Source organism: Lissotriton helveticus, chromosome 11 (genome assembly GCF_964261635.1).
Source record: "Lissotriton helveticus chromosome 11, aLisHel1.1, whole genome shotgun sequence".
Classification (NCBI taxonomy): domain Eukaryota; kingdom Metazoa; phylum Chordata; class Amphibia; order Caudata; family Salamandridae; genus Lissotriton; species Lissotriton helveticus.
The window spans coordinates 214,842,462-214,861,176 of record NC_136072.1 but is presented as its reverse complement, the minus strand read 5'-3'; the positions used below and the strand labels follow the sequence as shown (position 1 = coordinate 214,861,176).

The 18,715-nt window shown below is 44.5% G+C and overlaps 1 protein-coding gene across 1 annotated transcript in view; it reads right to left on the bottom strand.

The window, feature by feature from the left end:
• The window catches only part of LOC144792490 (arylacetamide deacetylase-like), a 162,582-nt gene that overhangs the window by 47,877 nt on the left and 95,990 nt on the right, over positions 1 to 18,715 (bottom strand). The window contains exon 3 of the mRNA XM_078667537.1: positions 14,372 to 14,435. Coding sequence (XP_078523663.1) covers positions 14,372 to 14,435 — 64 coding nt within the window. The remainder of the gene's footprint in view (positions 1 to 14,371; positions 14,436 to 18,715) is intronic.

The following is an 18,715-nucleotide window of genomic DNA, read 5'->3' as shown; positions in this document are numbered from 1 at the left end:
AGATTATTGATGTTACCAGTGGAGCATGATAATAAATTAGAATATCGGAAGTTGTATGGAGAAGCTTCTTGTGAAGTGTCAAGAGTGCTGAACAAAATGACACTTTTAATTACTGATGAGGTGAGCATGGTCTCAAACGTAATGCTTGCTTTTGTACACTTAAGAATGCAACAGGTATTAAAAACAGATTACGACGTTCTCTTTGGGGGAAACAATAAATTGTATTTGGAGATCTGCTACAACTAACTCCTGTAAAAGGAGAACCAGTGTTTAAAACTCTTCTACATGAAGACACTAAGAAATCTTTGGGAAGTATTAGAAATGTGAATCTGTGGTTACATTTTGAATATAAAGAACTCACTCAGAATATGCGACAACCAAGAGATGAAGATTATGCAAATATTCTAAAAGATGTAAGAATTGGTGTTCTAAGCAAACATGGTAAACAAGCTTTTCAAAGGCGTCTACTAAAGAACTTGTTTACAAATGAAAACACACCAGCAGAAGTAAAGTACAAGAAAATGAAAGAAAAAAAGTCTATAGTTTGCTTAATGCCTACAGTAGAAGAGTGTAATATATTTAATAGAGAGTTTATGAAATTGGAAATCAAGAAAAAGTTCACACTGAAGCTATTGATGAAATCGAGCATCAAGGAATAACAATTGTTCTTTCAGAAAAACTACAAACTTAGGGGCCGATTAGGATTGCGGTGAATCCGCATCTACCGGGCCGGCGGATGCCACCGCCGGCCCAGAGGATGCAACAGGTATTAAAAACAGATTACGACGTTCTCTTTGGGGGAAACAATAAATTGTATTTGGAGATCTGCTACAACTAACTCCTGTAAAAGGAGAACCAGTGTTTAAAACTCTTCTACATGAAGACACTAAGAAATCTTTGGGAAGTATTAGAAATGTGAATCTGTGGTTACATTTTGAATATAAAGAACTCACTCAGAATATGCGACAACCAAGAGATGAAGATTATGCAAATATTCTAAAAGATGTAAGAATTGGTGTTCTAAGCAAACATGGTAAACAAGCTTTTCAAAGGCGTCTACTAAAGAACTTGTTTACAAATGAAAACACACCAGCAGAAGTAATGTACAAGAAAATGAAAGAAAAAAAGTCTATAGTTTGCTTAATGCCTACAGTAGAAGAGTGTAATATATTTAATAGAGAGTTTATGAAATTGGAAAATCAAGAAAAAGTTCACACTGAAGCTATTGATGAAATCGAGCTTTAAGGAATAACAATTGTTCTTTCAGAAAAACTACAAACTTAGGGGCCGATTAGGATTGCGGTGAATCCGCATCTACCGGGCCGGCGGATGCCACCGCCGGCCCAGAGGATGCGGATTCACCGCTGCGGTGATTGAAAAGACCCCCCGCCAAATTAGGATGGCAGGGGGGTCATCTGTGGACGGGAAGACCGTCCGCCGCCTTTCCGCCGCGGTCGCCTTCCGACCATGGCGGAAAAGCTCTAATATGGTGGCGGTGTCTATCAGACACCGCCAGCCATATTAGGATGCATGCGGAAACATGCTTTTCCACGGCGGGTTTTCTACCGTGGAAAAGCATGTGGTCTTTTGTGTTTGGGGCCCGTTGCGGGCCCCCAGGGGTGATGGTGGTGGGGGGTGCACATGGCACCGCGCGGTGCCTGCCGCTTTGTGCATGCAAAGGGAAAACATGCATATTTAGCATTGCGGAGGGTGCTGCTTCAAGCAGCACCCGCCGCAATGTTAACGATACGGGATGTGACCGCCAGGGTGGCGGTCACATCCTAATTCTGAGGGGGGGAACGCCGCTGGCCCTGCGGATGGTCCCTCCACCTCGGGGGTGGTGGACGGACGCCATCCTAATAGGCCCCTAAGTTGGATTCTTTATAAAAGCATGTATCAAAAACTGCTGGCTTAGAAAAAAATGTTGATGTATGTTTAAACTGTCGGGTAATTTTGAAGCATAATCTGAATGTAGAAGAAGGTTTAATGAATGGAGCATTGGAGAAAGTTGTTGATTTTGTGAAATATCAAAATAGAAATGGAAATTACTTTTTGAACGTTAAATTTGATCAGATTGCAGTGGTAAAACAATTTGCACGTTCTACCGCACGTTTTTTTGCTTGTAAAAGACTTGTATGTTCGTAGAAAACAGTTTCCCTTCTGTTTAGCATATGCAATAACTATTCACAAATCACAAGGTTTAAGTGTAAATAAACCTTTGGTAAATGTTGGAAAAACTGTGTTTCAAGATGGTATATGCTGCATTATTTCGAGTTAGAACGTTGTCTGGTTTGCATTCAATTGACTTTGATGAAACAAGGTTAGTGCTGATGTTAATTGTGTAAGAGAATATAATCATTTGAGAAGGTTTTATGCTACCCATTTAGGTGAATATCCTATTCACGGGAAACCTGTTGTGTGTTCAAAACGCAACCATGTTGAAGAGTTAACTGTGGTTGAAAAGCAGAAACAAAATCAACAGAAAAGATGTAAAGAAGCAGAAAATAAAAACAAGTAATGAAGTTGGTAGATACCAATTAGAAAATGCTTCTGTGTCAACTGCTATGCTGTTGTTGTTAAATCGCCGTCCCTACCTCTGGCAGGACTCGTCCCTGGTGCCTGTTGCCCCTTTGACTCCACACGACCGCTAGTCCTCCCGCTGCCGCATTGCTACCTTCAGCGGCTGCCGAGCGGAGGACTAGCCTTCCCAGGGGGCATTGCGGCCGAAGCCGCCCACGTCATCGTTTGCGCCCAGAGGCGCTATAAAGCGGACCTTACACCGGTGGAGCGGTGTGTTGTTTGTTAAATCGCCGTCCCTACCTCTGGCAGGATTCGTCCCTGGTGCCTGCTGCCCCTTTGACTCCACACGACAGCTAGTCCTCCCGCTGCCGCATTGCTACCTTCAGCGGCTGCCGAGCGTAGGACTAGCCTTCCCAGGGGGCATTGCGGCCGAAGCCGTCCACGTCATCGTTTGCACCCGGAGGCGCTATAAAGCGGACCTTACACCGGTGGAGCGGTGTGTTGTTTGTTAAATCGCCGTCCCTACCTCTGGCAGGACTCGTCCCTGGTGCCTGCTGCCCCTTTGACTCCACACGACCGCTGGTCCTCCCGCTGCCGCATTCCTACCTTCAGCGGCTGCCGAGCGGAGGACTAGCCTTCCCAGGGGGCATTGCGGCCAAAGCCACCCACGTCATCGTTTGCGCCCGGAGGCGCTATAAAGCAGACCTTACACCGGTGGAGCGGTGTGTTGTTTGTTAAATCGCCGTCCCTACCTCTGGCAGGACTCGTCGCTGGTGCCTGCTGCCCCTTTGACTCCACACGACCGCTAGTCCTCCCGCTGCCGCATTGCTACCTTCAGCGGCTGCCGAGCGGAGGACTAGCCTTCTCAGGGGGCATTGCGGCCAAAGCCGCCCACGTCATTGTTTGCACCCGGAGGCGCTATAAAGCGGACCTTACACCAGTGGAGCTGTGTGTTGTTTGTTAAATCGCCGTCCCTACCTCTGGCAGGACTCATCCCTGGTGCCTGCTGCCCCTTTGACTCCACACGACCGCTAGTCCTCCCGCTGCCTCATTGCTACCTTCAGCGGCTGCCGAGCGGAGGACTAGCCTTCCCAGGGGGCATTGCGGCCGAAGCCGCCCACGTCATCGTTTGCGCCCGGAGGCGCTATAAAGCGGACCTTACACCGGTGGAGCGGTGTGTTGTTTGTTAAATCGCCGTCCCTACCTCTGGCAGGACTCGTCCCTGGTGCCTGCTGCCCCTTTGACTCCACACGACCGCTAGTCCTCCCGCTGCCGCATTGCTACCTTCAGCGGCTGCCGAGCGGAGGACTAGCCTTCCCAGGGGGCATTGCGGCCGAAGCCGCCCACGTCATCGTTTGCGCCCGGAGGCGCTATAAAGCGGACCTTACACCGGTGGAGCAGTGTGTTGTTTGTGGCCATCCGTGGACGGTGGTGGACTGCACTGGCCACCCCCCTTTCACCCCTCGAAGATTTGAAACGGCAAGACATCATCCAGTAAGGTACTTTGGTCTTTTGGTCTTCTGGATGCACATCTTTTTTGTCAGACTATTGTTATCATTAGAATAAAGCATTAGGCCAACGCGAGGGGGAACTACCTATCGTTTGTACACAGGACTCTGCTATACCCCATTACTCATCTTCACATCAAACACAAAGTGTCGGCAAAATGAATAATCGGGGGGAAAAAAAAGTTAAGACACCAGCCACACGCCCACACACCAGACAGCATGCTGCAGAATCGCAGCCCCTACCCACTCTGACTGCTATTGACAAGATGCTGCAGCAAACTATTGGTGTTGTAGTAAATGCCATTAAGAACACGGAGAGGAGGCTATCCATTACACCAACATTATGTATCCCAAACCAAGAAGGGGACACTTCTATTACTGTGACTGATGTACTGGAAGCTAGTTCCCACTTGTCATTATCATACGTAGATTTGCCCTGTAGTCAGATGCCTGTGGAGATTTCTATTGCTACTCAGGACCCCCCAATAACTCTAACTTCCCCCTCTCTGGAGAAAAGGTCTGAGGTACGGAAAACATGGCCCAAGAAGAAGAAAGATACTAGCTTTAAAAAAACTGGTAATAACAAACCAGTTAACCATGATTTGGTGATCCCGACCGCTAGTCTATCATGTTCAACACCAGGAATACCGTGCTGGGTCACCAATATGGTCGCTGATCTACAAGCATCCCTGGAGCGGACCATAGCTACCCAGCTCAAACCCTTGGTGTCAAAACTTGACAAACTTATTTCTACTGTAAATTCCAAGGGGGTAGGAGCAATAGAGAGTGCTAAACAGTCGAAAAATTCGATATCTCCTCCTAGTGATACCCTACCTCAAAACAATCATAGTGCTAGAGTATCCGAAAACAAAAACCCCTCAGTACAGACCTCCACTACAGGAGCCAAACCAGCCGCTCATAAGGCAACTCATGTTACACCACAGGCTAGGACTAGATCTAACACTCAGCGCCAAATCCACCAAATAGCAGGAAATTCAGTAAATAATAGAGACAAAACCACAGCTAAAACAACAAAGGGCGAAACAGGGAGTAAAATTAGTGAAACACTACATAGAAATGTAACACCAAGAACTATCTCAAATCAGCTACCATCGATTCACTTACCCCCTGAAGCCCAACCATATGTGGTCACACTTGCAGGAGTACCACCCCTAAATGAAGGGAAAAGAGAAAGGGAGGCAGAATTAAAAAACAAATGTATCCAATGGCTCACAATTAATAGACCCTTGCCATTGAATATTTCAGGTGATATCATGTCGGCCAGAAGAGTAGCTTGGATTGGGAGGGGCCCAAAAACTATCGCAGGGGATGTTATAATCCTGAAGGGCAAGGATCCCTCAGCTGTAGAGTATATCTGCAATGCCCCATTCAATAGTCTAAACACACAAATATGCCCACTACATCTCTCATATTTCTACCCCACCCCTAGTCTGGAGCCTTCACGTCATAGAGGAGTACATTACAACAGGGGATGTAATCCTCCACCACAGAGAATACCATATGGAGGGTTATTGAGGGGGGGTATGTCTCCATATGGTTCCCTATTCCCATTGCAACCACACTGGAATAGGTTTAGTGTACTGGAAGAGGTGGATTGACTCAGCTTAAGGGGAAATTCTCCACAACAAGTTAATGATGATATTCTTAGAAGGACTGGGGTAACAGAAGAAAATGTTTTACTATCTACTGACAGGGAGGATTTAACGAGTGATTCCCCAGAGCGGCTGGGGACTAGCGGCAGTGGGAATGGGGAAGGAGAGGGCTCCGAAAATTCACAAGAAGTATGTTTAAAGTTGATCTCATGGAATATAGCCGGGTTAAAAAATAAGCTACCAACTCCAGAGTGGGCGGCCTTTATGGCAACACATGATATATGCCTTATGCAAGAGACCTGGGCACTGGAAGAGAGCAGCAGCTAGTCCTTCGCAACATTTGACATCTTGGCAGTGTCTACAGGCAGAGGCCGTCCATCGGGTGGGCTATCAATTTGGATAGGTACCCACCTGGGTATCCAGGCGACCCAAATACAAACAAACTCCTTGGACATGAGTGTGTCTTATTAAAACCCGCAAGCAAACCAAAAGTAGCAATAACAAAAATTTACTCCAGACCATCCAGAAATGGACAAGAGTCGGAAACAATTAAAGCCCTGAATTCTTTTATCCAGGGGTTAGACCCCTCTATGTCAATAATTCTTGGGGGAGACTTTAATTGTCAATTCGAGCCACTGGGTAGTCTGGAGCTGGGTGAGCAAGACGATGTTGACGCACTTTGGCATATTCCTGAGCTCAATATTACTCCGGTTAGGGCATGGACTCCTTTAGCTCTTCAAATAAAATCCTTCTCCCTTGAAACATCCTTGCGGGCATGCAATGGGAGATTGGATCCTGATCGCCCAGCCATAGCTACGTTTAACCGAGTAGGTCAAACATCCATCATTGATTACCTTATGGTGGATGCCAAAAATTGGGACAAGCTAAAGGAATTTAGGGTCGTACAAAGACATGATAGCGACCATAATGCCCTGGTTTTAACTCTTAAGCCGGGGTCCTTTGGTCTAACTAACCCTGAACCCAAACCAGCGGCGATGATGCCTCCCCTCATGCTGGCTAATAATAGAAGAAGGGTTAAATGGCCTCACCTAGCAGATTCACCATCTCGGCTAGCAAAAAATGTACCAACTTGCAATCCAACTTATTACCCAGATGGGTGATCCATCCTGCAGGTATCAGGCAGTGGAGACACATAGGCAGCTAGTTACGGTATTGGGGGACGTGTTCTACCCTGTAAGTGGAACTAAAAGGCGAGCCCCGAAATCCCACCCCTGGTTTGATGATGCATGTAAAAAATTAAAAAAGGAGCTACTGGCGCCAATCAAATCTAAGGATAGAGTGAACATTAGAGCAACCAGACTGCTATATAAAAAGGAGCTCGCTAGGGGCAAGAGGGAGTGGGAAGAAGCCTGGTGGGAAGAGCTAAGAGGCGCCCTACTAGCAAAAGACGCCAAATTATTTTGGGCAATAGTTAACTCTGGTGTAAAAGAGGGAGGGGAGGCTCTTCAACCAAACATTGCTCCGTCAGTTTGGGAGGCGCACTTTGCTGCGCTTTACACTAGTCCTGAGACTGACACTAGTGAACATCTAAATGGGGCAGAGACATTGGTGCCAGATGATGCCCTCCGGATGTCCCGAGCCCCAGACCCCTCGCATGAGTATCGACTGCGGGGGGCCTCGGACTTGGGCTATCCGACAGGTCAGTGGGACATCAGGGCAAGGATGGACCCTGGAGACGCCGAGAGTATCTCAGTTAAAGAGGTGGAGTCGGCGATCATCAGGCAGCTACCTAATAAAGCCCCAGGCCTCGACAGATTACCAGGAGATCTTTTCTGCTCCCAGCCAAAAATCTGGGCGCCGTACTTGGCTGTACTATTTAATGCTGTCCTTTGGGGACCCAAGCCACCGGACACCTGGGCAGGAGCCGAGATTGTCCCAATCTTCAAGAAGGGCTGCCCCTTAGTGCCATCAAACTACCGCCCGATTAGCCTCTTAGAAACTTCGCAGAAGCTAATGGGCCGAGTCCTCCTGGACAGATTGCTGGGGTGGATGGAGGAGCAAAAATTATTGACTACCCTACAGACCGGCTTTAGAGCTGGAATCTCGACCCTGGACCAAATTTTCAGGTTGCAGGTCCTTTTTTGGAAGACAGCGAGAGTAGAGGGTGGCAGCCTCTACCTGGTCTTCGTAGACCTGCGGGCTGCTTTCGACCTTGTCCCCAGGGAGAGCTTATGGAGGGTACTGAAAGAAGTAGACCTCCCGCCCTATCTGCTAGATGTCCTGAAGCGCTTCCATGCAGGGAACTACGCCAGGGTGAGATGCGGGAAGAACGGGGAATTATCAGCCCGCTTCCCCGTGACCAGAGGCGTACGCCAGGGCTGCGCCCTGGCTCCCACGCTCTTTAGTCTTTATATAAATGGCCTAGTAGGTGAATTGGACAAGGTCAGGGACAGTGACGCTCCATGGTTAGCCACTGGCCGGGTACCTGCTCTGATGTTCGCAGACGACCCTTTGCTGTTGTCTCGAACATCATCAGGTATCCAGAGGGTCCTGGACGGTTTTGTATCTTTTTGCGCTCTGAGGGGATTGGAGATAAACTTAGCAAAGACGAAGTTTATGATCTTCCATCCCCCAAAGCGCACTCGCCCTAACCCTGTACTAAATGGTGTCCCGCTGGAAAGGGTGAGAACCTTTGTCTACTTGGGGGTTACCCTGACTGAAGATTTCAGTTGGGGCCCGCAGGTATTCAAATCTGTTCTGAGGTTGGCGCAGTTCGGAGGGGGCATTGGCAAGTTTCGGAGAACAACCCTGTTTAAGCCAGTTGCCCCAGCCCTTGAGATCTATGGGGCGCAAGCTAGACCAGCTGTGATGTATGGTGCAGAACTCTGGGGCCATAAGATTACACCAAGCCTTCTTAAGGTGGAACAGGCCTTTATGAGGAACCTGATAGGTCTCCCCCAGAGCACCCCGCTCACACCCCTGAGACTAGATCTAGGCCTAGAGTCCATATCAGAACTCCTAGCTGCTCGACCTCTCCTGTATTGGAGAAGGCTCTGGACAGTACCTGAGCTCGAGGATTATAGAGCTGGATTCACTGCAGTCTGGGGGGAAGTTAAAGATCAAGAATATCCCTTGGTTAGCCCATATCAAAGCCCTTGCACATCAAATTGGTATTCCCCAATTATGGGAGTCCCCGGAGGTGAGTTGCCCGGGAGTGAAGAGAATAGAGCTCTTGGCCTCCATAAGACATTACAATCTAAGCCTCTGCATAGCTCGACAACTCTGGGCAGTTTGTCTACAGAATTTTTGCAGGTAAAACTCATGTCTAAGAGGGAGGAGTTTCTGGACCTAATACAGCCTCCCCATGCAAGAAAACTTTATACACAATTAAGACATGGTTGCCTACCTATTGGGGCATTTACTTGCAAATGGAATGGACGAGAAGAGGGAATTTGCCCAGCCTGTAACAACAATAAAGAGGATATTGTTCACGTTTTATTCCTCTGCCCAGCTTATAGCACAATAAGGAGATGCTGGTTGGCACCGTTATGCAGAAGTCTTGGTTTAAGGCAATGTGTACAAGCTGTTAGAATTTTAAGATATGACACCTCCCCTTTTATTGTGTTTGCAGTATCCCGTTTTTTAGATGGTATGTGGCGCAGAAGGCTCACTCTAATGAACTGTGAAAAACTGTGATCAATTGCGATGTTTTGATACCATTATCTTGATAACTTACTGTTTAATAACCTTTTAACTATGCATCTTTTTTAATTATTTATGTATTCTATTCCGTGTATGTACATATTTTATCTGTGCTTTTATGGTCTATGACCGCAATAAAGTTATCAAAGAGAAAGCTATGGTAATGTTATTCTAAATGTTATATTTTATCTTGAAGATGTTTGTGGTGAAAATATGGAAAGTCAGGAAAAAACTTTATGTTCTGCACTTTACACTTTATTTCAAGAATTGAGAACTGATAGATGTAAGATCCATTCTGCTTCTGGTATTCGCCAACTGTTGAATACATGTACTAGATCTTTAAGGTTCAGTGCTAATATACAGCAAGATGCACAATAATTTCTGATCGTTATGCTTGGAGTACTAGAAGATGAAGGAATTCAGATTGAGAGTTTATTTGGACTCAGTTACAAATGGAACATAAATGTGAAGAGTGTTTATCATCTTTAAGGACTATAGTTGACAGAGAACAATTTTTATATTTTACAATACATGACTGCAATTTTGTACCATTTTCCAAATTAGTAAAAGAAGATGATCATGAGATGATGTGTTCTCATTGTAAATCAAGACTGCTATCTACATTATGCCTACAAAGATATGGAAAATATTTGATTATAATGCTGCAACGCTGTCGACCAAATGGAAGAAAAGTGGAAACCAAAATTAAAAATTTTGTTGCTAATCAAGTATCTATTTCTGGAAGAAATTTTGCAACAGTTGCTATTGTTTTCCATGCTGGAAGCGCTACTACAAGTGGACATTATACAGTTAATTTAAAGTGTAATAATGGTTGGAGTCACTGTAACACACTTGGAAATGAAACCGAGATTGCATCATGAATTACCCAACTTATACTTGATTTTTCTGTAACAAAGATGTTAGATACACCATTCGACTTCATGGGAAGTTGTATAGATCTTCAAGGAATTCATACTGGATGCTCTCAAAGCAAAATTTTTGATACATTATCTGGCGTATTGGGAACATTTGCAGAGAAACTACGTAAGATCTTTAATGAATTCATACTGGATGCTTTCAAAGCGAAATTTTTGATACATTATCTGGTGTATTGGGTAAATTGTGCAGAGAAACTACGTAAGATCTTTAAGGAATTCCTACTGGATGCTTTCAAAGCAAAAAATGTTATACATTATCTGGTGTATTGGGAAAATGTGCAAAGAAACTATGTAAGATCTTTAAGGAATTCACACTGGATACTTTCAAAGCAAAATCTTTGATACATTATCTGGTGTATTGGGAAAATGGGCACACAAAGTACGAAGTAAAAGTAAGATTTCACCATTTGAAGTACTTTTGGATGTGTTATTTGTGTTGATTTTATTATATATTTGAGAAAATTAGTGATTTTTTTTAACAATTTAGTTGATTGTTTTTTTCCCCTGCTGTTTATGATGAAACTACACTGAAATCACTGTGAATAGTGAAGTTAAGTAGTAGCTGATGAAAGCAAAAAAAGGGAGAAAAATTGTTATCTGAATGTTAAATTGTTATGTATTATTTAAAAACTCATTGTAATTTGCGAAATGTATTACGTTACAGTGCACTTTTGCAGTTTATTTTATGAAAAAACAGTACTAATGACAAATACACAATAGTTGTTCGATATTTAAAAAACCTTTCAAATTCATTGCAAAAAGCATAGGTTTCAGGGACGGTATACTTAGAAATTAGCATTTAAAAAACCTTTGAAATTCACTGACAGAACCATAGGTTTTACAGACGTTATAGTTAGGAATTAGCATTTAAAAAACTTTAGAAATTCACTGAAAAACCATAGGTTTCAGGGACGTTATAGTTAGTTGGATATTTGACCAGAGAAATTCACCCGTTATAGTTATTTGAGCTAACTACAACTCATGCACCCGCAATGTACTGCTGATGATTTCACATATTACATCACTCATAACATGGTCAGTGACATCACTGATGACATCACTGATGACATCTCAAATGACATCACTGATTACATCACTGATTACATCATCCAGTGAATGTGTGCTCATGTAAACTGTAAATATTTTTCATATATATCTATGCCAAGTAGGTCATCTGACATTGTTTTCCTTGTTTCCCCTTGGTGTTTCCCTCCCTCCCCCTCCCTCTGTGATTCTTTGATTTAATTGATGCAACTATGTAACCTGTAACTCTGGGCGGATACCAAAACTGTTTGTACTTACCTCGGTGCACGAGCAACCTTGGCCGATGCCGGTGGAGGTGTCTTATGCAGCTATAGAGGAGTCTGTCCTTGGTTTCACCCCCTCGACCGTCACCTACCCAGCCAGTCATCTGACACTGTTTTCACTGTTTCCCCGTTGTATTTCCTTCCCTCCACCTCCCCTCCCTCTGTGATTCTTGGGTTTAACTGATGTAACTATGTAACCTGTAACTCGCTAATCCTCATGTAAAGCGCTCTGATACCTCCGGGTCTAGCCAGCGCTATAGAAAACTTTTCAAATAAAAAAAAAATACTAGTGCCTGAATGGATTATTTGTAAAGGGCTGTATGAATCACTTAGTGTGTGCATGGGTGTGTTAGTAAATGAATGAATGTGTCAGTGGAATATGTGTAGGTAACCACATATGTGTTAAGGCAGTATATGTCACTGTTGGAGTTTATAAATGAGTATACATAAGAGTAAGCTATTTGAAGAGTGGGTGTATAAATGACTGTCTGCTCGTATCAGTGATTGTATAAGACACTAAGTATGTGTTAGTATCTGAATAAGTAAACGATGAGGTGTGTGTATAAATACCTCAGTTGGTGTATATAACTGTATACATGAGTAAATGAGTATGTAATTCATTCTTTGCATGACAGACTAGGTGTGTGAGTAACTCTATGGATGAGTGGTAGAGTGTGACTGTATGTATAGGTGTATGAGTACATCTTATAGGACTGTATTGATGAAAAACTGTATGCAAGACACTGGATGTGTGTATAGACATAGTAAAAAGTTGGTGGTATGTCGTATCTGGCTGTATGCTTTCAAAAATAGTCATCCGTATTTTAGAGTGGGTATATCAAAGTTCATATTAGAGCATCAGTATGTGTATCACATTATCACATGGATGAAATAATCAGTGATGTCATTTGAGATGTCATCAGTGATGTAATATGTGACATCATCGGCAGTGCATTGCGGGCGCACAAGTTATAATTAGCTCAACTAACTATAACAGGCAAATTTCTGTGGTTTTATGAGTCAAATATCCAACTAACTATAACGTTCCTGAAACCAATGTTTTTTTTCAGTGGATTATATAACGTGTCGGCCATAAAGAAAGGGAGAGTGTCCTGCCAGAACTCACCTGTGGAGAGAGAGCAGCCCCGAGCGTGCCGACTCCTAAGGGGCAACTCGAGAGAAAACATAGTGACCAGCCCTTGGCCACGGTCAGGTGTCACCATGCTGCTGTTGGGATCCGTGTGCCTTGGATTGTTTGGGCGTCCATGGATCGGGATTTCCATGCGGCATCTGCGGCTTCAAGGTTTTATCCTTGCAGCGCCATGGGTCTGCTCACTGTGAGGATTGCACAGTTTGAAGTGGAACGGGACTAGCCATCTTTAAATGCACGGAGAACTTTGCAGGACTTATCCCCTATGATTGTTTTAAAGGAGTAATTCAACGGCGGCCAATTGGGTTGTAATGTACACGTTGCACTTCAAGTCCCATAATGCCTTGTGATTGACTATAGGCGGAATTACAGAAATAAAGAAATAAAATAGGGATTATACCTGAAGAGCCTCATTGCCGTTATTCTCCTGATATGCCCAGGAAGAAGAGTTTTATACTCGAAACGCGTCGGCCATAAAGAAAGGGAGAGTGTCCTGCCAGAACTCACCTGTGGAGAGAGAGCAGCCCCGAGTGTGCCGACTCCTAAGGGGAAACTCGAGAGAAAATATATATATATATATATATATATATTACAGCATGATGCAACTCGATCCTGTCGCAAAAATGGTCAGCACGCTGGTATCCAGTTTTCAAATTTCTTTATTGCAAACCCCCCTCACCCAGACAGACGCGTTTCGCTCTACAAGCTTCGTCAGTGTCCATATATATATATCAAACTTCTCTTTGCATGCGTTTGCCCGCCGCTGCTCCAAAACAGAGGGTGCTTCGCCTTGGCTTACCACCCAAGCAATGTCCGGATTAAATCAACAAGAATTCCTTCACAAAGAAGGACGACAAAGCCTTGTCTTGAGAATATCTGAGATTTTAATTGTCAGCTGTCGGACACGTTTCGCCTGACCTGCAGGCTTGCTTGCATTTGAGCGCTGAATAAATCATTAAAAAAAGCTTGTTGTAGAGGAAAATTAAAGCACAACATTTTGATATCTGCATGCAATGGATCTATGAGATAAAGTTGTAAATTTTTGATGATTCAGAGTACTTTTGACATGTAAAATGCTCTCTATTGCCTTGCAATATATTCATTCTTTGAGAGGCATAGTAATACATCAGAGTGCCAACTGTATTAAGTAAAACTGAAATATTTTTCTGGACAAAGCCCAAAACCACTCTTTGTATAGTTGACATAACGGATAACAATATGTCAGGCAACTGCTTTGTTAAGCCAGACCTAAGCATGTGCTTAACTTGTATGGAGCTTCTAATTCACTTCATAATATAAGAGTGGGCCATGATGATGCTCAAAGGAATTAAACTAGTGTGGATACGTCTTTGAAAAAAAAATTGTGTTAAATAGTACTTCGACATAAACTTAGTTCCAACTGTTTTTTTCCCATTACCATGCCATAAACAGATTTTTTTTAATGATGGTGTTATACATAAATTCAGCAAAATACACAGAATGACTCAGAAAGGCTACACATCTGTTAAATATTTGCAATTTCAGTTACCGACCATGACAGTTAGTGGTTACAATCTAAGTCTGATCAAAGTACAGAACTCATTTGGTTAAATAGGTAGTTGGTATCCATAAAAAATAGGTAAACAAAATATAAGTATACATTTTGCACATATAGAAACAGTAAATGACTTACTCAACTGACACAACAATTGCATTTAATCTGTCTGCCATCTGTCTTGTCAGAAAGTCGTATGAATCTGCAAATAAGTAAAAAGAAATCACTAGTAAAATGCACATTCATATACTGATTAACAGTGAAACTGTAGTGCAACGATTCATTGGGGTAAAACATAAACAAATGTTTGAATATGGAAATATGTGTAAGAATTTAGGTTATTGATTAAAGGGTGTGGAAGTCCCACTGAGGCAACGATCACAATGCTGGTCCGGATGAACCACAAAAAGTCACTAAGTTAACCTGCGCTTCACTAAATTCACCTGAGCTTAACCCTCCTGGCTCTGGACACCAAATCATTCAGTGTTAACTTAGGGGCTATATGTAAAGTATTTATGTAGCCCTCAAACTACAATAAAGTGAAAACACAACACAAGAAACCACCAAGCCAACTAAAAAATAGAGTACCTTTTAATAAATAAATGCTACCAGAACACCAAACATCCCATCATTAGTAGTACTGGAGATATTCAGTTTCCATTTTTAAGTGACAATAGCACCTTTAAAAACATTGCACCAGGCACTGTTTTCTGGTCATGCTAGATTGTTGGAAAGTCACAAGTTCAGGCCAACCACAACTGAGCATGAGTCTGATGCAGGAACTTCATGAGTCCCGGTGAAGAGTCTAAGAACTGCGTGCAGAGTTCTATTTGTGGTGGAGAAGGGTGTGAGGAATAGGTATAGCAGTTTGATCTTTGTCTTTGTAGTGCAAACAGCAGGCTGGGGGCCTTGGGTGGTCATTGCTGTTGCTTCGCCTTGGCAGTCACCACAGGCTGTTGTTGCCATAGCTTGAAGCGTGCTTTTCAAATTGCTGGTTGTTGCTGTACTGCAAAGAGCAGGTCTCATTGATAGAGTATTACATATCAAGCAGCTGCTCTCCACCTAAAAGTTTGGGAACTATGTGGGTCATTATGATGGCAGCCGTGTGGTGGCGATCCATCTGCCTTCGGACATGGATTTACCATCCACCAGATTAGGATGGCGGGCAGATCCAGACAGTGATTGTGGCAGACACAAAGACCGTCTGCCACAGAACCGCAACAGGCAATCGTATTGGTCTGCATCCATAAAATGGTGGTGGTGCCTAGCAGGCGCCGTCCACCAAATGAGGATGCAGGCTTGATCCAGCCTTTCCATGACGGCGAAACCATCATGGAAAGGCTGGTCGGGATTGGTTTCGGGGCCTATTGCGGGCCCCCAATGTGTTGTGCGGAGGTGTTTGTGCACTGGGGGGGATATCAGTGCACTAAATGGAAGGCACTGTCCGGTGCCTGCCACGTAGTGCAATGAAATGCACAACATGCATTTCCAACATTGCGGCAGTTGCTGCTGTCAGCAGCACCTGCCGCAATGTTAAAATTCAAGATGTGACCGACATGCTAGTGGTCGCATCCTAATTTGTAATGCTGAACCGCTGCATGCATTGAGATGGTCCCGATCACCACCATGATGGCGGACCGACTCCAGTCCGTCCGCCATTGTAATCAGCCTCTATATGTATATATTTTTTCACAAAAAAACAAAGTCACATTGTTGTTATGGTTTATAATTGAAACTAAAAAAGCACTGACAGGGCACTATTTACTCCATTTTGCCCCCCCCCTTTGGGCACGTATGTACAGCCTTAGGGTAGGAAGAGGTTAACTTACTTCATGTGTCTCTGAAGTATTAACGGCTTCTAAGCAAGTTTGTAAATAAAACAGCGGTCAAAGAGCCAAACCTCTTCCTGTAGCATGTTTTGTTTTATGCTGGTAATGTCCACAACATTAGCTTCCAACCCAACAGTGTTGAAAGCTCCAACAGATCATTCATAGCTTGAATTCAAGAGATGAGATGATGGAAGTGGGAGGGGGGTCACTTACTGTGGTGAAAGCTCTGCGCTCCAACGCACCTGCCTGTGCCTCTGGTAATCTCCTCCTGGACAGGAGCACACATCAGTAGAGGAGGGGGCACACACATAAGGCTTTCCCCAGGGGCATGAGAAGGGGCTGAGAAGACTCAAGAGGAATGCAGTGAAGAGAGTATGCAAGGTTCATAGGATGGGGAAGAGAGCGTACAAGGGGCATAAGATGGGAAACAGAAGGTTCAAGGGGCATGAGATGGGGAACAGAAGTTACAAGGGGCATAAGATAGGGAAGAAAAGTTACAGGTCCATGAGATGGGGAACAGAAGGTACAAGGGACATGAGGAGGGGCTGAGATGACTCGATAAATATGCAGTGGAGAGGGTACAGGAGAATGCAATGGTCATAGGATGGGAAAGAGATGATACACATGGCATAAGATGGGGAACAGAAGGTAAAAGTGGCATGAGATGGGGAGCTGAGGGTACAAGGGTCATGCAATGGGAAGAGTGTGCAATAGACTTGCGATGAGGATAGAGGGTGCAAGAGACATGAGATGGGGAAGAAATGGTGCAAGAGACATGAGATGGGGAAGAGAGGGTACAAGGGAAATGAGATGAAGAACAGAAGGTACAAGGGCCATGAGATGAGGGAGAGAGAATGGAAGGGTCATACAATGGAGAAGGGAGGGTACAAGATACATGCAATGGGGAGCTAAGAGTCTAAGGGGTATGAGATGAGAAGACAAGGTACAAGGGACATGAAACAGAAAATAGAAGGTAGATGGGGCATGATCTAGGGAAGAAAGGGTACAGGGGGCATGAGATGGGAGCTGATAGTGAAGGATGTTACATTAGCCCTAATATAGGTGACATAACATAAAATGCACTTATGATACAGCGGATATTTCAAACGCCACATTTGTGAGTATTATAAACAAACTATAGTGAGTCAAAATGACTAGAATCATAACATTAAGTGGCTACATTTGATTTTAGAGACATATTATGAATATGCTTTTAATCAAAAGTACAATTTGCTTTATGCCAAAAGTGACAGATTTGCATGCTATCTTACTCATTCACAAATTTGCATGATAACCAGTTTATTTTTTTTAAATGAATTAGATATGCATACAGTTTAAAAAAAAAACACAGACACGAATGGGAACACATTGGTAACCGAGTAACAGGTACCCCAAAACACTATTTTTATGGTTTTTATTATGTTCAGATGGTAAATTAATAAAGAGCAAAAAAAAGATCTCTTAAAGGGACTTTTGCTGATGGAATCTCCTGTCACATATATTTTGGATTATCCCACCTGGAAAACTCAAAATCAGGCACAAAAAATTACTCATAAGGCACTGATCACCAACAATAACAGGAGCAATATTAGGAGGAATGTAAAATGAGCTACCTCCTTTACTAAAAATGCCACTCTTGGCCATTTATACCATAGTTTAAGCCCTGTTTTAAGTGCAAAAAGTGAACCTGATCTCCCTCCGCTGGCTGTTATGAGATTACATGATAATCTCATAACAGCTAGCGACCCTTGACCCTGATTTGGGTAGGTTGCACCCCCACGTCGGACAGCACCACCTGTGTGACCGTGTCCCTCTGCGCTCTGCCACCGCCGTAGCCTTAGCCCCTCTACCTGCATTGCGTTAGCTGTAAATTGTCTTGTTGTTTTGGTGGTTTCTGCTGTTCCCTTGTGCCTCTCTGTCCCCTTGCCTTGCCGTCTGTGCCCCACACCTGGCCCCCGCTGGTGCCCTTCTCTTTGTACCCCCGTTATTTTGGCCGCTTTTCACCCATTTTTTCCCGCAGCCATGTCCCCAGCGGCTCGGCCCCCCTGCTTGCCCATTCGCCTTCCCGCTCCCACCTCCCAGTTGTTCCTAAGGCAAGCCCGTCTGCATCCGTCCGTGCCCGGACCGCGCCCTGCGCCAGACCCCCTGGCCCCCGTGTTCATCGTGACACCCGACACCGCTACGACACCAGCAGCCTCCACGCAATCAACGCTGGCAAATCCCACACCTGCTTACAGGCCACCCCGAGGCAGACCCATGGACCCTTCACCTGCCGGAACTGCCACTACACCAGCCTCCAAACCACCTCCAAGCCCACCGGGGTAGGTTGCAACAGCCTCCGATGCCTTCAACTCAACACCCATTCCGCACCTGCACTTCCAGATCCACACTGACCCTAACAGCACCCTCAGAGGAACCCTCATCTACAGAACACCCGGTCCCCGGCCACAGTTCTGCGACTCCATCACTGACTTCATCAGCACGCACGCCCTTGCGTTCATGGACTACATCCTCCTCTGACACCTGAACTTCCACCTTGAGAACACCAATGACAGCAACTCCACCACCCTGCTCGACAACCTTGCCAACCTCAGACTCACACAGCTCCACACGACCCCCACCCACTTTACCGGACACACGCTCGACCCATTCT